General features: G+C 42.7%; 1 protein-coding gene across 1 annotated transcript in view; it reads left to right on the top strand.

Moving 5' to 3' along the window:
- Nucleotides 1–23,153, top strand: part of MTREX (Mtr4 exosome RNA helicase) — a 45,520-nt gene that overhangs the window by 12,592 nt on the left and 9,775 nt on the right. Inside the window, exons 9-20 of the mRNA XM_072136095.1 lie at nucleotides 3,208–3,306; nucleotides 3,413–3,515; nucleotides 4,156–4,287; nucleotides 4,417–4,496; nucleotides 5,262–5,372; nucleotides 6,482–6,583; nucleotides 6,722–6,847; nucleotides 14,275–14,425; nucleotides 15,184–15,356; nucleotides 16,606–16,674; nucleotides 17,775–17,903; nucleotides 21,225–21,335. Coding sequence (XP_071992196.1) covers nucleotides 3,208–3,306; nucleotides 3,413–3,515; nucleotides 4,156–4,287; nucleotides 4,417–4,496; nucleotides 5,262–5,372; nucleotides 6,482–6,583; nucleotides 6,722–6,847; nucleotides 14,275–14,425; nucleotides 15,184–15,356; nucleotides 16,606–16,674; nucleotides 17,775–17,903; nucleotides 21,225–21,335 — 1,386 coding nt within the window. The remainder of the gene's footprint in view (nucleotides 1–3,207; nucleotides 3,307–3,412; nucleotides 3,516–4,155; nucleotides 4,288–4,416; nucleotides 4,497–5,261; nucleotides 5,373–6,481; nucleotides 6,584–6,721; nucleotides 6,848–14,274; nucleotides 14,426–15,183; nucleotides 15,357–16,605; nucleotides 16,675–17,774; nucleotides 17,904–21,224; nucleotides 21,336–23,153) is intronic.

The following is a 23,153-nucleotide window of genomic DNA, read 5'->3' as shown; positions in this document are numbered from 1 at the left end:
TTTAGGGTGTCAATTAAAAATCCCATTGACATCAATGTAAATATTATGTTACCCATTACGGTCAGTAAGGCTGATATCGGTTATCCATGCATAAAAAGTATTGGCAGTCTCCTTCATTTTCTCTTTTAAAAAAAAAAATATATATATATATAAAGCCATGCATAACTGATACCTGCCTAAACCGGACATGGCAGATGACCTAAAATATACATGGATGTCAATGGGATTTTTTATTGATGTTTAACCTCTGTTCTTTTTTTTTTTTTTTTTTTTTTAATGGAGGTTTGAACAATAGTGTGAACTTAGCCTAAGATGACACCAGCCTCAGGATTTTCATTTATTTACCAGTCAAATAATAAAATGTAAACGGAAAATAAGGTTAGTGTCAGTTGATACATCAGTGTTGTTTTACTGATGCAAATAGTATCGTCAATCAATCTACTCGTATCTATCAGACGGATTGGCGCCACTTTACTTAGAAACTAGTGTCTTTAACCAAATAAGATAAGTAGCACAATCGTCACCGAATTCACGATTATCAAGGGAACTCTCATCACTGTCCGTACTGAGCGCACAAGGTTCATCATCTGAGACTTGACTCCCGGCTCTTCTCCAAAACCTCCGATCCCCTTGGCTTCAGCTTGCCCTCTGCTCTAAAAGTGATCCATTTGCCCTGGACTTTTATGTAAAGCTCATTGTGTTATGCAAGATGAGAAAATAGACCTGCAGCCACTATGACTGTGGTAATCTTCCTATATTTGTTATCCATCCTTCCTTCTAAAATCAACTTCTAAAATGATGCTAATAGAGGAGTTCTCTATGTTGTGTTGCCAGAGCACCTACTTGCTGCAGCTTCACAGGTTATGGCACTCCCTTGTCAACCCCCACCCCCTTCTGCCTGAAGTAATCTCAAGGCAGCAGAGGAAGTTTCAGCACACAGTGGGAGGAGGAAGTGCTACTGAATCAGTTTAACAGCCTGTAAATGTGCAGCACAGAGGGGCTCTGGTAATGCCACCCAGTAGTCCTTCTGGCACATTAGCATGATTTTAAAAGTGAAGGCCATGAATAACAAATCTAAGAAGATTACCTCAGTCACAGTGTCTGGCCCAATGAGTAAGTGTCCCTGGTTTGTTATGTTTGATTTTGATTTCCTATCAATGTGAACTGAAATGTGAATGTTCATGTGAACTGGGCTGCTGTAGCCATCTAAGCCCATCAGGTACAGATTGTAGTCTCTTTTTTTTCACTTTGAATTGCCTATGGAAAGTTTGAGCTGCTGTAGCTTCTTGAGCCCAATAGATGGCGCCCGTTGGCTGCGGATCGCTGGATGTTTCCAATAGATGCAATCTAAAGTTTTTACAGGTGTTGTTGTTTTTTGTGTTTTTTTTTTTTTTCTCTCCCATCAGTGATTCAGTGTTGTGGGTTTTTTGTTTGTTTTTTTTTCCCTTATGTCTTGCCCAAACCTTTTTCAATGGGTTTTTTCATACTTCAGTTTTAATATAGCGCTTAAAGGAAATCAACCACTTTAATAGGCAGGTTTTAAACTAAACAAACTTACGGGTCCTCGTTTTCATAGGAAATGATCCTGCAGGACTAAGATTTAAACTGTCCTGTTTCAGCACTCAGGAGTGCCTGTGGGTAATTTGCATAGTTTTAAGACTTATTTTGAAATAAGACAGTTTAAATCCCAATTAGGAAAACTTGGACCAGTCAGTTTGTTTATTTCAAAAACCTATCTATCCAAGTGGTTGACTTCCTTTTAACCGAAAAAAATCACCTGTCTGATCTTGGAACAGTTTCCCTAGTAATACTCGTGCTGCTGTAACGCCAATAGATGGCGCTCATTGATGTGCATCACTTAAATCTTTCCTATGTGGATGTGTAACCCCAATAGATGGCGCTCTTTTCTCTCCTTGAATCTCACGCTTGTACTGCTGTAGCTAGTTAAGTCCAATAGATGGCGCTTGTTTTGATCACTTGGTGGTTTCCTTAAGAATCTGTTAGCGTTGTGTGTATTATAATCCAATAGATGGCGCTCTTTTCCCTTCTTGAATCTTCTTGTGCTAATGTAGTTAGAGGGATATTCCAAGAATCGGCATAATTCATAAACAAATGGGTCCTTTAAAATATAAGTTAATATGTAATTAGCTATTCAAAATGCTTTGACATACAATGTAATGGAGAATTAATATGTTACTGGCCCTTTAATCAGTCTGTTAAGCAGACACATGATAGAAAATGGCTGCTGATCACAGGTTCACATCACATGTCCTGCACCTGTGATCATCACTAGCAGGCTCTATCGACCACCCTTGCCGTTTATGGGGATGTATATGCGGCCACATGTACATCCTCACAGACGCCATCTGTATGTTCCCTCAGGCTGTAGTTGGTTGATTGCAGTGCATCCAGCAAGGTAATGTGCAGTGATGGCAGTTACACATTATTACTATGGTAACAGAGCAGGACAGTATATTACATGAGAGCATAGAACTAAAGGATAATGGGAATTGTAGTTTCCAGTGGCAGCCCTCTTGATGATGATTCTGCCTACTTTATAGAGGCCATAAAAAATTTTTTTGTTTTTATTTATAGCATGGGTTTTTGTGTCTGATGTTTATATTCTTGGAATACCCCTTGAAGCCCAATAGATGGCGCTCGTTAGTTTGGATCACTTAAGAATCTTATGGCGTTGTTTGGGCATTCTAATTCAATAGATGGCGCTCTTCTCACTCCGTGAATTGCCAATGAAATATTTGGGCTGCTGTAGCTCGTTAAGCCCAATAGATGGCACTTGTGAGCATGGAACGCTTGATTTCCATAAGTGGTGATTGCTTTAGCCCAATAGATGGCGCTTGTGAGCTTGGAACGCTTGGTGATTTCCACAAGGTGGTGATTGTGTGTGTGTTAGCCCAATAGATGGCGCTCCTATCTACCTTGACTTCCTAGTAATGTACATGCTGCAGTATAGCCAATAGATGGCGCTCATGTTTCATTGAGGAATAGCTAATTACTATTTTCTAATGGTCCATTTAATTATAATCTATTATATTATATTATCTATTGCTTTTATTAGTAAATTAGATGAAATTAAAAAACGTGGTAATCACAGTAGTGTCATCCTCTGTCGTTAGTTTATTGATAACATTTCATTAATTTTCTACATTGTGGATGGTAATGTTATGTTATTTCTCTTTCCATTGCCAGCCTTGTCATGTCGTGTACACAGACTACCGCCCCACTCCATTACAGCATTACATATTCCCGGCAGGAGGTGATGGCCTACATCTGGTGGTGGATGAAAATGTAAGTGATGGTTATCACCTGACTAAACCTTTGGTTATTCATATATTAATCTAGCTCGGAGTTTCAAAAACTTTCTAGATTTAACATGTCCTTTTCTATTTGGCAGGGTGATTTCCGTGAAGACAATTTTAATACCGCCATGCAGGTGCTAAGAGACGCCGGGGAGCTGTCCAAGGGGGATCAAAAGGGACGGAAAGGAGGAACTAAAGGTAGGGATGTGGTTATAGGTTGTAACATCGCTCATGTCTGTTTTTCCCTTAATAAACAGACGTCGGACAAGATTTGCCCTTTTATATGAAGCCTGAAGAATGCACTATTTGTTATGCACCCCATTCCCACACCCTTATATATAGGGGTCTAGCTACAGCCATGGCTATCAGTGTGTGTGGGGTGGCCCGTCTGGTTGTAATCCTTACCACTAGTTTTCTTATTAGATATCCTTATCCCATAGCTTCACAATAGGTGAGATCTGCCGAATAACCGAGCTCCAACTGCTGGGATTCACAAGGGTCTCCGGCTCCCTGTGGTACAAATGCTACAATACTTTCAGTATCATAACAGTAATAGTGTTTACAATCTGTGACTATATCGAGCTGTATACACAGAGAACACAAGGACCCCATTCTTATTGTCCTGAAGGGTCCCACTTTTCTGACTCAAGTGATCCTAAATTATACTTTTTAGAAACCAAAGTTTCCTAATTACAACCAAAACTCACTTATTTATCCACTTATGATGCACCCACTTAGGGTGCAGGGGCCGGATAACTTACAGTACAGTAAAGAAGCAAAGTTGTGATAACTTTATGCACCTGCAGAGTTAATCTTCCCATCTGCTTTCTGATCCCAGGTCCGTCTAACGTGTTCAAGATTGTGAAGATGATCATGGAGCGAAACTTCCAGCCCGTCATTATATTCAGCTTCAGCAAGAAGGACTGCGAGGCTTACGCTCTGCAGGTGTCCAAGCTGGACTTCAACTCCGGTACTGCCTGGACTTTGTGTTCGGGACTTGGCCTTGTATTGTCAGTGGGATATGGATTAGTAGGTTACGGTTGCATGAAAGCCATGAGTTGTCTGATCACTATTGTGTGTCCTTTTGTCTTGATTCCAGATGAGGAGAAGAAGATGGTGGAGGAAGTTTTCAATAACGCCATAGATTGTTTGTCTGACGAGGACAAGAAGCTGCCGCAGGTCAGTGATGTGGATTTCAGTGATATCATTAAAGGGGTTTATTCCTATACAAGTCAAACGCTGCCAAGTAGGGAATACACAGCCACTTCTTCGGATCAGGAGAAATGCATATGAGGGGGATTTGTCCTGCAGGGTTTCTGTAACTCCTATAGAGTTCAATTCAAGACACCTCTACCACCAAGATCAAGTATTGCAAACCAATGTAAATCCATGTATATTTACATGCATGTATGTTTACATGTGCCCCCTCTGGCGTGCTCAGCACTTATTTTATCTGCTTATATACAGTTTTTTTTTGTTTTGTTTTTTTTTTTAGAAAAAGGCTTTCAATATTATGCAAATGAGTATGGGGGGGCTCCAGGCTCCATAGATATTACTGGAACCTGGAGCCCCTCAGCCTCATGTGCATATTTTAAGCCTTTTTTTTTTTTCTTAAAAACAAGGGCGTAGGAAGCTTAAAAGGAACAGATCCTGCTTGTGGTGTCTCACCAGTATGTCAGTCTGCTTGGTGTACGTAGAAACCTTGATCCTGGTTTGGGATTTCCTTTAATAACTAAATAGGGCAGCTTCTGTAGAGCTCCTGAACATCCACTTTTCATATCTGTAGAGAAGAACCGGGCCCTTTAATTGCAGAACAATAAAAGGGTCTGTGTGACATCTGTGCTTTAATTATGGTCACTGATGGTTATACCCAGGGGAATAACGGAGATCATTTTAATTTTTTTCATGGTACTTTAAAGTCCATTTTTCTATCCTTTCCTATAGGTGGAACACGTTCTGCCTCTTCTCAAGCGAGGCGTCGGGATCCATCACGGAGGTCTGCTCCCTATTCTCAAGGAAACCATTGAGATTCTGTTCTCTGAAGGTTTACTTAAGGTGAATATCTTACTGTGACTTGTTCTGAAGCTTGGCCCATATGCAGAGATTGGCTTTCGAGAGCATCTCTTACTCTTGAGGACCTGTGACGACCCATTTGTTTGAGTGTTTTTTTAATTATCTATGTAACCATTTTCAAGAGTAAGTAAAACATAGCAAACAAATACACAAACCGATAAGAAAGCTATTGGATGACAGAACCGCTGGGCGGCGCTCTGGATTAAAGTTGATATAAAATGTACTGGGCGGCGAAACGGACAAGGGAATAGCCTAACATGCGGAAAAAGCAGGGGCGAGGAAACGACCCATTGTTTTTAGGGGGAACTTTTTGTGGATTTACTTTTAATTTTGGTGGTTATGGAAGATGCATTGACCCTTGCAGTTGGGGATACATACTGATTGCAGCTATGGATTATCCTGTAGTGGTGCCTCATTCTCTCTGCTCTACTTCTATGCTGTGAAGTCTCTCATTAGCAATGCTGAGCGTTACTAGGGACTGTCCTTGCAGTCTACAACATGTGCATGTACACTGTCCCTGTATCACAGAGTAGAAGGCTTCCCAACCTACCTCTCCTCCTATCTACCTTTTATATACAAATAATCTTAAAGGGGCTTTCCCACAAACTAAAGTTAAACCCTATCCACGGGTTAGGGTCTAATTTGCTGAGCAGTGGGGACCTTAGTGCTGAGCCCCACACAGATCACAAAAACGAGAGGTCCGTCAGACCCCTCATTGCTCCGTCGAACTATTGGCGCATGACCGCTCTGCTCCATTAATCTCTATGGAGCTGACAGAAATTGCCCAGGGCCGCGCTCGCTGATCTCCATCCGTCGGACCCCTTGTTTTTGTGATTTGTGGGGGTCTCAGCACTGAGACCCCCACTGATAAGCAGGTTAGGCCCTATCGCGTGGATAGGTCTTAACTTTAGTTCATGGGAAAGCCCCTTTAAGATTATTTAATTTTCCCTGCCTAAAGTTGGTGTTGCGCGCCCCCCCCCCCCCCCCCCTCTTCTCATGGCGGGTCCTAGTCTTCTACAATTCTGTGCACTAGCTATTTTTTAAACTTTGATCTGAATGCAAATAAAAATCTGTAATCTACTTCCCCACAGGCTTTGTTTGCCACAGAGACGTTTGCCATGGGTATAAACATGCCGGCCAGGACTGTCTTGTTCACAAACGCTAGGAAATTTGACGGCAAAGATTTCCGTTGGGTGAGTCGCCTCCACATACATGCTAGAAAGTGAAGACTTGTTCATTTAGAATTCACTAAAAATAAAATCTCATCATTGAATTATTTTTTTTTTTTTTGATCCAGTCAGTTTAATTGGATTTTTTAAATTCTCCGCTAGATTTCTTCAGGAGAATATATTCAGATGTCTGGACGTGCCGGAAGGCGTGGGATGGATGATAGAGGAATAGTAATTCTCATGGTTGATGAGAAGATGAGCCCCACCATTGGAAAGCAGCTGCTGAAGGTAATGAGGTTCTTCTCAATCCGTTTCTTATATATTCTTGTCTTTTTATTGGCTTTGCTTTACGGTCGTTCCAAAGCAGACGGACAAAGACTTTAAAGGGCATCTACCACCAGGATGAAAGACTGAATGCAAATGAGCTTGAGGGGTTCCTGGCTCCATTAATGCGTATGAAGCCTAGAGCCCCTTAGGATCATTTGCATAGTCATTTATCCTGTAGGCAGATGCCTTTTAAATTTCCAGACAGCCTGAACCCCTGTATAAACCACCTTCTGTATCCCTAATTACCTCTGTGGATATCTTATGTGTTATGTTATTGAGTCAAAGAATTCTCCTTGTAAAGGGACACTTAATGCAGAAATAATGTAGAATATTTCAACATTAATTCTCTATTTTTACTTTACTCTGATCCTTGTATTATGGTTAAAGGAAATCTACCATTAAAATCCATCATGATAAACCAGAGACACTTCCTCATAGATCCAGACACCGTGACTGTGAGAATCATCTTGTATTTGTTATCCATGGGGCGTTATTTTCACAGGTTATTAAACTGTGGCGCAGCAATTCTCCTTCCCACTGTGTGAGATTACATCAGACAGTGGGAGGGGGGGGAGGTGAGAACAGGTCACAGCATTGCAGCCTGTGAAGCTACAGCATGGAGGAGCTCTGGTAACTCCTAACCCCCTGAGCCCTTCAGGCTTCTAAGCATAATTCTACAAGTTGATTTTAGAAGGAAGGAGCCCATAGATGACAAATATAAGATTTCCACAGTCATGGTGCCTGGATCTTTGGGTAAGTGTTGCCTGGTTTACCATGCCTGACTTAGATTTCCTTTTAAAATACAGGAATTTCAGAAATACAGTACTTTTGTCCGTATCTCAAAAGTTCCTCCTCTCCCTTCACAGTCCAGTGGTTACAATTTGTAGCATTGGTGCGTTTCTGTACACAGTCCATGGAGCTCTGGACAGAAACTTGTCTGTAAGTCCACATCACCGGGCAGCTAAGCGCACCACCCCACCATCCGACATCCAACCATGACGGGAACATCCCTTTAACGGTGGATGATCGTGTGTTTTTGCTAGTTACGCTCCAAGTCTCCATTCGTCTTTGTGTTCCACTTTTCTGGACGGATGCTGGGAATTTCATGGAAATATCCGGTGTAGGTGGTTGTATGTGTGTGGGATCATCCGGAGGTGCACAGACCACATTGGGGTGAATTCTACATTATAACACGTGTCCTATCAAAAGTTTATAAACTTGGATTATGTCAATGTAACAAACTTTTTCATTGACTATAGTTGTGCTACTATAAAAACTATAAAATATCTGACTTCCCGGCTTCAGGTGCTGTATATAAAGTCCATCTTTTCCTCCGTAGTGAAGTGATATTTTCTGTCCCGGGGCCAGTGTTGAGCCGTTCCTTTTCCACAATCTGTGACAACATTTTTGTTGGCATAACCTTTGGGCGCGAATTCAGATGCTGCCAGCGGGTTGTGTGTGTGAGTCACCGGTATGGCGTCCACATGTGCGAACCGCGCGCCTTTAATACCATTTTGCCTCTTAATCCTATAATCGCCTTTCGCTTCGGTTGTGTGAACTTTATGCCCTTCTATTTCACACTCAAAGAAATGTAATACATAGATCCTTCACTCCAAATACCACAACGCCAACATCTGTATGAGAAGTTCACGACTCGTCCGCAGAACTGGCAGATGAAGGGAGACATATGTGAGGCTATGGGGCAATGTATGGGAATCGCTTGTACAGAATGAAAGCCAAAAAATGTTTCTCCAAGGTCACTTCTAGGGGGGATTCCTCTGATTAGACGTTTAGGGTCTATGGGTTTTTTGGTGTTGCTGATCATCCTAATCGAATTGTAAATCCAGCTCTTGTAATTCATTTATCGATCGTCCTAACCAAATCCCCTACAATGTCCCGGAATTGCCTTCTTTTACATTAGAACATGGTGCAAAATATACGACATTCCAAGACGAAGTGAGAAAGGTGTGTGTGTTAGTTACCATTTAAAGCGGCAAGGAATGCTGGGGGATTTCAGCTGTGAAGCCTGCAGGATTGTAAATGCAATACAGGCTGTAGGTTGGCACCAGTGCAATATAAAATTTAAATATTTTATTATAATTATAATATTAAAATGAAATCAAAATCCAGGAAGATAAACCAGGGACATATGCTCATAGATCCTGGCACCATGAATTTGGTAATCTTCTTATATTCTTAAATAAAATCAACTTTTAAAATGATGCTCATGAGCCAAAAGAGCTACGGGCTTGTTACCAGAGCCCCTCTGTGCAGTAGCTTCACATGTTTTAATGCTCTCACGTTCCCCTCTGCTCCCTCAGCACTTCTCCCCAACTGCCTGATGTAATCTCACTGCAGCAGAGGAAGTTTCCGCACACAGTGGGAGGGGAAGTGCTCCAGCAACAGCATGGAGGGGTTCTGGTAACATCCCCATTGGCTGTAGCTTCACAGGCTGTTACTGTGCAGGAGTGTTTCCAGTTCCTTCCCACTGTGTGAGATCACAGCAGGCAGAAGTGCCGAGGGTGAGACATCCTACTGCACAGTGTAACAACCTGTGTAGCTCCAGCATTGAGGGGGGCACTGGCAATTCCCCACCAGAGCCTTTGTGGCTCATTAGCATAATTGTCAGTTGATTTTAGAAGGAAGGAGGCCATGGATAATAAAATATAATATTTCCACAGTCAAAGTGCCTGGATCTATGAGTAGGTGTCCCTGGTTTATCATGATTGATTTTGAGGGTATATTTTCTGTAAGCAGCAATGGATGCTGGGGGATTTAGGCAGTAAAGCCTACAGGATTTGTAAATAAATCTCACCCAGGTACCAAATTATAGTCAAATAACAGGCAAAGGTTTTAGTTGCTTTTCATTTTCCACTGGATCGTCTGTGTTCTTTGTGAACAATCCCAGAGAATCCATTCACAACCTAATGGGGCTGAAGTTTTCTCTGTATGTTTAGAAACTCCAAGCTTCCTCTTTCCCTACTCTTCTATCAGTCAGTTCACTAGAAGGGCCCGATAATGGGATTTTTCAGAATTTGTCATTTTGATAATTGCACGCTGTGCCAAACTTCTTCTTCAATATGATGGAACGTTAAATGCAAATGTGAACCAAGCAGAATATTGACACTTAAAGGGGTTGTCCTGGGATTGGTAACTCTTAAAATGGTGCCAAACCAGGCCATGGTTTGTGTTGGAAATGAATGGAGCTTAGTTGCAATACCACTCTCCACCCATGGTCAGGGGTGGCGCTGTTTATGGAATATAGAAGCTGTGTGTTTCAAAACCCCAAACAACCCTTTAAGTTGTACCTAAAAACTGAATTGACATTCCCAGTTTGCAGTGTTGAGGCCGCGCCGCTGCTGAAGCCCCTGTGTGGCGAAATTTTATCACTTTCAGATGTCTGGCCGGATGCCTGTTACATTGAGTCTTAATTTCATGGGTTCTACTTCTTCGTCATAAACCCTCCTGCTCCTCGTTGAATGCATTTACCTTTCTTAGAAGTTGTCCAGTACAGATTTTACTAGGTTCACGTCTTGTGAAACGAACACAAGATCTGGGGCAAACCGGAGACTTTTATGTGATGGGTTATGCAAGATTTGTGTCTAGTTATGTTACTTCCTTTCCCATAATGGAAAGAGCATCGGATGCCAAAGCCGTAGGAGGCAATAGTGCAGCGGCAGCAGCTCTCCAGCAGGCGGACTCCTGCGCCCTTCTCGCCTGGAATTCGGGAGACCTGTCAGGGATAATGGAGATGGATCAGGACCCAGAGGTCACATGATTTCTTATAATACCGTCCTTTCTCAAGACTGGATGCATGTTTAAGGAAGTGCACTTATAACTATGCAATGCCCCATGTGTAGGAACCGCTGTGTGTTTGCAAAATCTGGGAATTAATCCAACTCCAGGAGAATCTTGACGTTGCGCAAGCAGTGAACTTTCATGTAAAGTCAGGGTTTGGTCTATATGAATGCACCAAAGCAAAAAAATAATGCAAATTTCCCTGGAAGTTAGTTTTGCCCCATAATAGGAAAACTACCACCAGGATGAAGGATTGTAAACCAAGCACACTTACATTCTGGTGTGTGCCCCTCTGACGGGATCTGCTCTTTTAGCTTATTATGCCTTTGTTTTTACAGAAAGATTGCTTTACAAATTATGCAAATGAGTCTGAAGCTTAATTCGGAGCTTAATTACCAGCTATGGAACCTGGAGCCCCTCATTTGCATAATTTTTAAAGCTATCTTCTTGAAAAATGACATAAGATAAGAGTGGATCCGGCCAGATTGGGCACACCTGCTTTGTTTAGAATACCATTCCTCGGTTAATTCTTCCTGGAAATCTGAGACCTGTCTGTCAAATGCTTTCCTGCACACTATTTGTGGTCCTATAGACTTGCCTTCTCTTTCACCTGCATGTAGTTGACCTTCTGTGTAATGCATATATCCATTCCTCAGGGTTTTTCTAGATCTCTGCTTGCTGTCATTCTATAGAAAGTGTTGGTCAGATTTCTGTCCAGTTGATGTGGACAGTGGTCACACAGGTGCACGGCTCATTATAACCCACAGCTCTCATTTCTGTGTAATGAGGTGTGCACCTGTGTGACCACGGTCAGATTTCTATCCAATGAAAGCAAACACACACTTTCTATAGAATGACAGCAAGCAGGGATCCAGAAAATTGATACAGAATTGGAAAATTGTTTAATTTTTCATTATTCGAACAACATTTTATTTGCTGAAATGGGAATACCCCTACTTTTGCCCCATTAAAAACAATTTTCCTGTTGAAATGGGGGGGGGGGCAGTATCAGGATGTCTGACAGCTGGAACCCCAACAATCATGAATATAGAAAATGCAGATCCCCATCTGTGCTCCATGTTTTATGGTGTGGAGTAGGCATGCTCAACCTGTACTCCATAGCTGTCCTGGAGGTAACATGGAAGGTAAGTGTAGGTTGAGCATGCTCACTAGTGCTCAGCTGTATAAGTGGCACTTCAGGGGGCTGCAGGCTCACGGTCTCATGATCAGTTGGGTTGATCCCCCTGTAATTATACTCCTATGCCCTCCCACAGAATAAGTGTATTTAATGAAAATAAATTATGTAAAAGAGAGCCTTGGGCAGATGACCATTTTCCCTTTTTTTTTGAAGGATTTTTTGCTCTTCTTCCTCGCTGATATCTTGGAGGAAAACAATGGAGATTTCCTCTATTATCCAGAGTGTAAGAGTCACTCTTACTGATTGGTTCCACGTGCCCTGCGGTGGCTTCTACTTCCAGAATCCACAGTCCTGGGGCATTACTTTCCTGACCTCCTCATCTCCGCACTGGGGAAACATAAGTTTCCTGTTGATATTAATGGGTGAGAGATTAGGACAGGGGGTGTCATGAAGCCAATTTGATATCGGTCCGGTTCGCTGTTTCAAGAATGTTTTGGGTGTCCCTTTTTTTTAATACAAGGATGACCCTGTATTGTAGCTTCTAGTAATTGAGACCTAACGTTCTATGTGTATTCTGATTCTAGCATGGCGCATGCAGGGTCCACATCTAGGAACTTGCCAATATAAGGTTTTGGACCACAAAAGTGTTTGTCTACCCGTCATGAAGAATCAGCCTTGTGATAAATGGGCTGGTGGAGGGGAGGGGGTTAAAGGACACCTATATGCAAAGCAAGTGAAGTGCATCCAAATTCTGAAAATATCTTTTTACTTCTCTGATCTATATTTAGCCTGATTTCCCACACAAGGTTTGCATCCGGGTTTCCTGCTCACGTTCAATGATGAAGCAGTTTTCATAGGTCACGAGTCAGTTGTTCACATTATACACAGTGTGTCGTATAAAACGGTACCAATATGTCGCCCTATATCATAGACACTTAAAGGATAGTGCCTACTCTGATTCTAGGCAAGATAACTTAAAGTTAATTTATGTGGATGTAAGGGAAACCATTTTTAGCTAATGTTTCATAGTTTATACGGTTGAAAAAAGACACTTGTCCATCAAGCAAGTTCGTTAATAGGACTCTATAGGAACATGTCACTAGCTGTGTATGTGAAAATGTATGCATTCATTCATTCATTCGTCTTTATTTGGGGTGGGTAAATTTCAAAGGCTGGTTCTCTAACCAACTTTTAAAATTATGCTTATGAGCCAGAAGGGCTCTTGTGGGTGTTACCAAAGCCCCTCCATGCTGTAGCTGCAGAGGCTGTTACTTCCGCCCCCGCTCCCTCTGCTGTATGTAATATCACACGGAGGGAGGGGGGGGGCTCCTGCACTGTGTAACCACATGTGAAGCTGCAGAACGAGGGCCATTGATTAGCGCCCCCAAAAGCCTTATGGCTCAATAGCATAATATTAAAACTGATTTTAGACGGATAACAAAGCTAAGCTTACCACAGTCACGCTGCCTGGATCTATAAGTGTCCCGGGTTTATCATGATGGATTTTGATTTCCTATTGAGTTACTTAGATTTAGCAGATCAATGGTCGGTAGCGGGAAGCAGAATGGATGCGTTACAGGGTATTTCCAGAATTCACTTCAGTTTCAGTTAAAATTATTCCGGGAGCAGAAGCCGGGGTGCATCTTGTATGTACATCTGTTTGAAATGTCTGTGTTCCAGTAAAGATTATTAAAGCGCGGTAATAACTCCAGCTACATGACCGGAGACTGATAAAGCCTGTACAGGGAGGACAGTGATCTGTGTTGTGAAATTTAGTTTAATCTGCAACTTTTATATAAATGGTACTAGATGAGTTCCTGTGAAAACGCAGAGGTATGTATGAAATGACTGACCAAGCTGTCACCTATCGGCATAGGCTAAAATATGGCATTTAATTATATTTCAGATTGTGAGGTGAATCACTTTTCTTTAAAGGGAATCTATTGTCGGATTTTACCAGTCCCCCTCACATGGGTGATGAAACCTCTCCTCCAAAGTCTTTTAAACTTGACTCCTCCCAGGTGAAATCTGACTGTTCTGTGCTCATTTTGAGGCTGCAGGATGAGTCCATACAGATGCCACTATATTAGGGTCTATAGTATAGTAAACAGGCATTTGGTGTTGGCTTGAGGTTCTGTAACCTACTGAATCTAAAATACAGGCAGTTAAAAATCCAAATTTGCACCTTTTATTTATTTGCAGCTTACCTTTCTAGATTTGTCTTTAACCTAAAGGGGCCTAGTCGTTTTAATGGGCTCCTATCTGACAGGATCCCTTTAAATGTTGGTGATCTGTGTTCACCATGCAGTCTCTCCATGCCAGTCTTTATTTTATGCAGACCTGAGCAGGACAGCCGCAAGGTGTGATCACGGCCTCCGGCTTTGTATGGTAATGCTGTGCTTTTTTTCTTCTGTATCACAAAAAACCTAATCATTTTTTTTTCTGCTTCCAGGGTTCAGCAGACCCCCTAAACAGTGCATTCCACCTCACATACAACATGGTACTGAACCTGCTGCGTGTGGAGGAGATTAACCCGGAATACATGCTGGAGAAGTCCTTCTATCAGTTTCAGCACTACAGAGCCATTCCCGGAGTGGTGGAAAGTAAGTGGCAAAATCCTGATGAGTAAAAGTCACCTTTAGCGTTTGGAGGGGGAGCCCAACTTCTGATGCCCTTGTGCAGCTAAAACTATGTTTCATGGTGTCGTTGTAAAGTTGAGAATCTCTTCTTTCGAAAGGTAACAGTAGGCTTGTGGTTCTGTGAGCTATAGAACCGAAGATACAGGCAGGTAGTGACCTAGGGGAGATGTATCAAATGTCTTGTGTAAAACTGTTCTAGTTGCCCATGGAAGCTGAGCCCTGATTGTTTGCCATGGACAACTTAAACAGTTCTGATAAATCTACCCCATAGTTAAAAATTGGATCTTTCTATCTGAAACTTAAACTTCCAACTATATGCTTTTAACTGCCCGTATCTCCGATTCTGTAGCACTTGGCACATGGTGCTATAGAGCCTAATATGTGGTCATTTGAAGTGACTTCCGCCACCCCCCTCCAACCTCAAAGTGACTCATCTCGGGTAAAAGGTGACTCTTGTCTCATTTACATGCGACTTCGGATGAGCTCTTCACATAAGAGTAAATGCTAATAAGGAAATTCCATATCCTACACGATGGGGCTGGTAGGTTAGTGGTGGGAGAAGTTCTCTTTAAGTAATTCAGTTTGGTGTGGAGTAATATTGTTACTACTACAGGTAGATAACCTGTACTGAATATATGTAACGTCATCATTATCTCCTTTGCATACCTTCTACACATCTTGCATGTTTCTATGCTGAACCTTTTCTTCTTGCCGACTTACAGAAGTGACAAAATTGGAGGAACAGTATAACAGTATTCAGATTGCCAACGAGGAGAGTGTCGTCACCTATTACAAAATCCGCCAGCAACTCTCTAAACTGGCCAAGGAGATTGAAGATTACATCCACAAGCCCAAGTATTGCCTCCCGTTTCTGCAGCCCGGGCGGCTGGTGAAGGTAAGTCTCCTCGGACTTTTGTGATTTCAACCCCATGAGGGTTTTTTTTTTTTTTAATTTTAATGCAGATTCATCTATTTAGTGTTGTGTTTTTCTTGCAAATTTTTAATGCATTTTTTTTTTCCTGTTATGTTTCCCCTGATCTGACATCTTTTCAAGCTGAAAATCTGCATCATGATTCAAATTTCTATCTCCCATAAACTTCTATTAAACAAAAAGTAAAAATCCATGACTCACAAAAAAATTTTGTTTTCCACACTGAGCAGCAATATCCGTGCATTGTCTACAATTTTTCAAAATCACATTCACTTTAATGTTACATAAAATCCCCACAAAATCTGCAATATGTGCAGATTGTCAAGCAAGTTGATTTACTTGCCATAAAGCAAAACTGTTGTAGTTGCATATGGCGGCCAATCGGAGCTCAGCTTCCATTTCATAAACTGCTCTGGGAAAATGAAAGCTTGGCTCTGATTGGCTGCCATGAGCAATTGGAACAATTTTGCACTTATGATAAATGTACTCTAAGGAGTTGTGCCGTATCCGCACCACCTGTGGCCCATGTACTTCTGACATTGGAATTCGGCATCGAACTTTGGAAGAGAACAAAGCGCCAAGACGAGCATAGCCTTTGTCACATACACTGCTCCATGTAGCGTGTGGTCATGCTTTGTAGTCTCTGCCCCATTAGCTTAATTGGCTATGTGACAAGTGAGTGTATTATTGATGGCCTGTGCTGCAGAAGTGGCGCTGCTGAGCTTACATTGATCTCCATTGGGTAGGTTATGAATGACCTGGGGCTACATCACGTAGCGCCTCCAAAGTCGCTAATTACTCTGATTATGTTCTCGCTTTATGATTAGTTATGCCAGTGCTATAATTTTTCTCTGCCGCGCTCTGGATTGATGGGTGTCCAGTAGCCCTGGCCAGTCCCTGTCGCTCTAATATATACGCGCCAGTTCACACTGTTGAGATCTGTCCTTGGGCCAAGCAGCTGCTACCCGGGCATTTCACAATAAATGCTGTCACCCTCTGTTTCGCTGCCAATTGGAGTCCAATTTTATGGCTTTTCCATTAGTCATTTATAAGTTTTCACAGGTTTTGACAGAAGACTTCATAATGAACCGTTTTTATTACTTCTCTGCCCTGTTCTTGTGTTTCGCCCCCTGCGGATGTGTTATTTCTTCCATCTGCCACACCAAACCCGCAGTAACTCTCACCATCTTCTCCATTTTTGTGTCCTGTACAGGTGAAGAACGAAGAGGATGATTTTGGATGGGGCGTGGTGGTCAACTTTTCCAAAAAGTCAAATGTGAAGGTCGGTTATAAAGGTCATGTGTTTTATTGTTGATATATTGAGCGCCCCTATTTGTGAGGCCACGCTTGGTACTGCATCTGATGCCTGCTTGTTAAAGTACTATTTTTGGGATAATACTATTTTGTTGATTTGTGGCAGTCTGCTACCCACCAAAAGTAATGTATTTAAAAGATATTCCACCAGCAGAGTAGTGAGTGCAGCTCTGGAGTATAATACAGGATGTAATTTGGGATTAGTAATGGAATGTCATGTATGTACACAGTGATGTACTCTAGAGCTGCACTCGCTGTTCTACTGATGTAGTCTATGTCACTGTGTACATACATGACATTACTTATCCTGTACTGATCCTGAGTTATATTCTATATTATACTCCAGAGCTGCACTCACTATTCTGCTGCTGGTGCAGTCACTGTGTACATACATGACATTACTTATCCTGTACTGATCCCGAGTTATATTCTATATTATACTCCAGAGCTGCACTCACTATTCTGCTGCTGGTGCAGTCACTGTGTACATACATGACATTACTTATCCTGTACTGATCCTGAGTTACATCCTGTATTATACCCCAGAGCTGCACTCACTATTCTCCTGCTTGTGCAGTCACTGTGTACATACATGACATTACTTATCCTGTACTGATACGGAGTTACAGCCTATATTATACTCCAGAGCAGCACTCACTATTCTGCTGCTGGTGCATTTACATGTATGTGACTAGTGAGTACAGCTCTGAGGTATAATAAAACATATAACTTGGGATCACTACAAGGTAAATGAAAACTCTGTACACAGTGAGTACACAGGATGTCATATTGGATCAGTAGAATATAAGTAAGGCCGAGTGTTTACAAAGTTACTTTCTAATGTAGATTATATCTAGATGTAAACTGCGAGCACAAGGCGGTGGCGCAGACAGCTGGATGTCCTCCGAGCACAGCACATAAACAGCCCAACAGCTGAAATGTAACCCAATTGTATTTCTAAGCAAGATGGATGTTCTGTTCCTAAGATTGTTTCAATAAACATCATAGACCAGTTTTCCATTTATAAGTGTAATTTAAGTGACTTTTCTTGTAATCTTTCCTTTTCAGCCAAATACTGGAGATCTGGATCCTATTTACGTGGTGGAAGTTTTGCTGAACTGCTGTAAAGAAAGCCTGAAAAATGCCGCAACGGAAGCCGCAAAGCCTGCGAAACCGGATGAGAAGGGAGAGATGCAGGTACAGTGTGTAGGGGGTGGTCTCTACAGGGACTGTGTGTAGGGGGCTGCCTAAACTGTATATGGTGGGCTCTACAGGTACAGTGTGTAGGGGGCTGCTTAAACTGTATATGGTGGGCTCTACGTGGACAGTGTAGTGGGTGGCCTAGTCTCTGTATGGTCCTGCAGTGTGTGCATGGCATTGCCTAATGTATGTGTGTGTTTGTGTAGGGGGCTGCCTAAAAAGGGATCTGCGCTTTTCCCTGAGCTTTGTTAGACTGCAGATTACCTCTGCTGCTCCTAGTTGTATAATGTGTATAAACAAGACGCTGGTTATATAACCGGAGCTGTGGAGTATATCGTGGCACATCTGATGTTTATCCCATGTGGATCCCATATGCTGAATGTCCTTAATAAACGCTGGAGAGCTTCACGCTTGTCTCTCTCCGTGAGCACTTGTGCTGAGGCTGCCCTGTGATGCTGCTGCTTGGTTTCTGTTCACATTTGCGCTAGCGCAGCATATACCTAAGACAAGACAAGTAATTTTTATTGGCTTTGAACAAGAGCGTTATAGGGTGTTCCCACTTCTGCAACCATTTTCATTCAATCCATCCAAAAAAATGAAATTCAAGCTTTTTACATGTTACATTTTTGTGTAATCCATCATCAGAATCCATCATGATAAACCAGGGACATTACTCACAGATCCAGGCACAGTGACTGTGGTAATCTTCTTATATTTGTTATCCATGGCCTTCTTACTTCTAAAATCATCTTTTATAATAGTTTTTTATTTATAAGGAGCTTGAAGAGCTACCAGAGTTGTTACCAGAGCCCCTCCTTGCTATAGATTCACATACTGTTACACTGTGCAGGAACCCCCCCCCCCCCCCCTTTCCTCAAACTGTGTGTTGATACTTCCTCTGCTTCAGTAAGATTACATCAGGGAAGGGGATGGGCCGAAGGAGCCGAGCAGGTGTAACAGCCTGTGAAGCTACAGCACAGAGGTTATCTGGTAATACCCACTAGAACACTTCTGGCCAATTTGGCTTAATTTTAAAAGTTGGTTTTTGAAGGAAGGACGTCATGGGTAATATATTCGATTACCACTGTCAGTGTCTTGAGTTAGGGACTTTGTGGGTAATTTCCTGTTAAAGGTTTGTCCCAAGTTTGATGATTGCCCATCCACAGGAGTGGATAATGTGGGAGTCCAACTTCTGGGACCCCACCAATCAAAAGAACGGATCCGCCCTGTTCATGAGTGTGGATCCTGTTCTCACTTATTGATGGAGCGGTAAGTTGAGGATTTGTCCTGCAGCTCTGAGTAGTATTGCTGAACCCAGCACTGGAGTATCTAAAGCCAGAGATAGTTGAGCGTTGTCCTCAGCAATATCCTGCTCTCCCATACTTGTTGCAGGATTCATGCTTAACCTGCTGCTCCTGTGAGTGAGGGTCATCCTCGTGATGTGGTAACAGCATTTGGCCTCCTACCAATTAGATTCTTACTAATGACAGCAAAGTTCTATAAGTCTCCATAGTTACAGACTACGAATAGAATTTGTGTAGTCTGATTTTACATTTACTTAGTTCTGCCTTTAAGCAAATTATTACTTTAATTATATTAATATGTATTATTGGAGGAAAAAAAAAAGGGACCGTGATCCTTTGGATAGACGCTCTTGTGCGTTTTCTATGGTGTCCGTGTTCTGTTTGCTGCTCCTGTCGCTTGTTGCACTAGTTTTTTCCTATACAAAGCAGTTTCCAGACGCTCGTTCCGTGAAGTATTTGGACACGTGTGAAGAGTAATGGTGTCTGGCTCTACAATAAATGATCACCTGTCTGACGGGGAATTAGATGCAGACGTCCTCGGTAAATCTGTTATGACATCAAACGTTCTATTAGCAGAAGTTTTCACAGGGCGACTAATCCTCTAAGAGGACGTGTTCACACTCGCATCCTATACATTTCTGGGTCATCCATCATCTGAGCGATGGCTCTGTTCACTAGTACCACACCTGTTTGCAGGTCGTAACTAATTGCAGTACCAGATGCAACCTGTAGACAGGTGGGGTGCTGTTTTTGAAAGCAGGCAGCCATGTTTTTCTGTCTTTTACGTCAGTTCTTAGTGCTGCATGCAGCCAAAATCACTCCCATGCAGTATTTTTAACTAGGGGAGTAAAACAAATCTACCATCAAAATCCATAATGGATAAACCAGGGACACTTACTCATAGATCCAGGTACCGTGACTCTGCTCATCATCTACTTGTTAGCCATGGCCTTCTTCCTTCTAAAAATCAAGCTTTAAAATTATGCTAGTTACTTCAAGAGTTCTGTTGAGCCTTAAAGCCTCTTCCTTGCTGCAGCTTCAAGGGCTGTTACATTGTGCAGGAGCATTTTCCCCCTTCTCTTTGCTGTAATTTCATGTCCGGAGAGAAAGTATCAGCACAAGAGGGGAGGAAGCAGGGGGTTGGCGAAAAGCCTGTGAATCTGCAGCACGGAGGGGCTCTGGTAACCCCCCCTCCCTCTCCCAAGAGCCTTTCTCGTTCATTGGCATAACTTTGATAACAAATATAAGAAGATTGTCACGGTGCCTGGGTCCATGAGTAATGTCCCTGGTTTATCATGTTTCTCATCTGGACTTGTCTCACGATTGTTCCATTTAAAGAGGAAACAGATGAGTCTATGTATAGATACTCTTCCCGCTTGTGAATATTTGCAGAAGGTTTAACTGGTGATGTCTGGGAAGTGTTTATGCCCCATATGATAATGTTTATACAGGACCAGGGTCGCGCTCTTTCCTATAGACTTTTATCTGGTGGGGGATCTCTCCTCCGTGTGGGTCGCTCTATGGGACGTGTTTATCTTCTCCTCCTGCCGGTGACAATGTGTGTACTTATTCCCTGCAAAAAAATATTCGATCCATGTGAGATAACAGCCGGCATTTCTATACACAATCCCCTACAGCCGCATGTCGGGCGCAGGCTGGAGCCATTGCAGACCCGCCTGTCCCCGTGCTAATGGACCCGTCTTGTTCTATTACTGGGGTGCTCCCAAGGCTGAAAAACATGGCCGCTTTCTTCTTAAAACAGCGCCGCCACCTGGCCCTGGTCTGTGCAGGTATTGCAGCTCAGCTGTGTAGAAATGAATGGTGCTTAGTTGCAATACCACACACTACCCATGGTCAGGTGTGGCGCTGTTTTTGGAGAAAAAAAGGCAGTCCTGTTTTTCAACCTCGAGAACCCCTGTAAGGTGATAAAATAACCTTCTGGCAGTCACACATTAAATACTTAGATACTGATGAGTTACAATAGTGGTGACTCCCTGTGCTTTCCTCTCCGCAGGTTGTTCCAGTACTGCTGCACTTGCTCTGTGCCATCAGCAGCGTGCGGCTCTATATCCCCAAGGATCTGCGCTCTCTTGATAACAGACAGAGCGTATTAAAGTCTATACAGGTAATGTATAATTTCTGGCAGTTATAAGATCACTTCATTCTGCTGTGACCTACAACCTCCCGAGACCATCAACATCCATCGTGATAAACCAGGGACACTTAAATCCATAAATCCTGGCATCGGGACTATAGTAATCCTCTTAGATTTGTTATCCCTGGCCTCCTCCCTTCTAAAAATCAACTTTTAGAATTCTGCTAATGACCTAAAAGGGCTCAAGCCAGAGTTGCCAGAGCCCCTCCATGCTGTAGCTTCACAGGCTGTTACACTGTGCAGGAACGATTCCCCCTCCCGGCTGCCTCTTGTAATCTTACACGGTGGGTAGTGCTGAGGGAGCAGGTGGGAGTGGCAGATATACTGCGGCACAGTCTGTGAAGTTACAGCACAGAGGGGCTCTGGTAACACCCTCATTAGCATAGTTGTAAAAGTTTTTTTTTTTTTTTTTTTTTTCAAAGGAAGGAGGCCATGGATAACAAATTGTAGAATTGCCATAATCAATGCCCTGATCAATGAGTGGCACTGGGTTATAATACTTGATGGTTCACACATTGCATATATTTTGTGTTTTGAAATGCATTACCAATGCAAAAGGCTGTATTCACACATTGCGTTTTTAGATGCTTTTCCCTGGGAGCAGGGGCTTGGCCTGATTACATCGCGTTTTCCACCACAGCGTAAACATAACGTGTGAACACAGCCTAAAAGTTGGCTTAAACTTAAAAAATGTAAAAGAATTAACTTTCCGAGAATCCGGAACTTTAGATAAGTGTCATAACATCCACAAGCTAAAAACTTAGGGATGTTGTGTTTTTTTTTGTACTAGGTAAACTATAGGGTTAATTTTTTTAAACTTTTTATGTAAAGTTTTGAAATGCATTTTCCACCAAATATTTTGGCCATTACCTCTCCAGAGACGCCGGCAGCACTTCTGCAGGCGGCCGGTGGTTTCTTGGGTTACAAGTAATGAAAGCTTTGGACTCGGTAGTCGGAGCCATCGCTAAGCAATTATCTGGTAATTACTGTGTAATGGAGGCCCCAGCTACAGCAGAGACGTCACCCAGCTTTCCCTAAGCTTCCCTAGGTAATTGCCCTGATGTACGAGGCTGAGGACAGGGGTCACTATTACAATGTAGGGTCTGCTTCCCCACAGTCCTGACCTGCTGAGGGAAGATGGAATACTGCAGGTCACCATTTTTGGGTCAGTACTCTAGGAAAGCTGGGTGACTGCAGTGAGGGGTGTATTTGTTGTACTTGGAGAGTTTTTGCCCTATTGATGAACTTGCCTTTTTGTCAGCCATCAATATGCCACCAGTGGGGGTCTGACTCTTGCCTCTCCCCCTCCCCTCCCCAAATATACAGAAGTTCAGTGTAAACTAATATAACCAGAGCCCCTTTTAGTCAGATCACTAATGGTGTGGACAGTCAGACCCCCACCATTGTTATACTGATGGCATAGGAAGCCCCTTCAGTCTGATCAGCAGGGGGTGCGGAGACCTTGATGGCCTAGGACGCCCCTTGCTGTGGGGTTGGTGCAGAGTTGCCATGATGACTGATGCTCAGTAAATAAACACGTGTCACCTCTGTCCTCACCTCCTTCATCCATGTGTGGGGTATGTCCGGAGATTCCTCACATAGGATCCAGCACAGGAGGGGGGGTCAGCAGGGCCATAAACTCCCAGCCCCCGCAGGTAGGAGATAGAATGTGCTTTCTACAGGTCTCCCAAATATGACTCTTCTTGCCCTGTTTTCACATGAAATGGTTAACGTTAAAGCTATATTTCCGATCTGAACAGGTTTATGGATCTGTTACAGAACTGGACA

This window comes from Engystomops pustulosus, chromosome 1, assembly GCF_040894005.1.
Source record: "Engystomops pustulosus chromosome 1, aEngPut4.maternal, whole genome shotgun sequence".
Taxonomy (NCBI): Eukaryota; Metazoa; Chordata; class Amphibia; order Anura; family Leptodactylidae; genus Engystomops; species Engystomops pustulosus.
The sequence above is the reverse complement of the archived record's forward strand: the minus strand, read 5'-3'. Positions and strand labels throughout refer to the sequence as shown.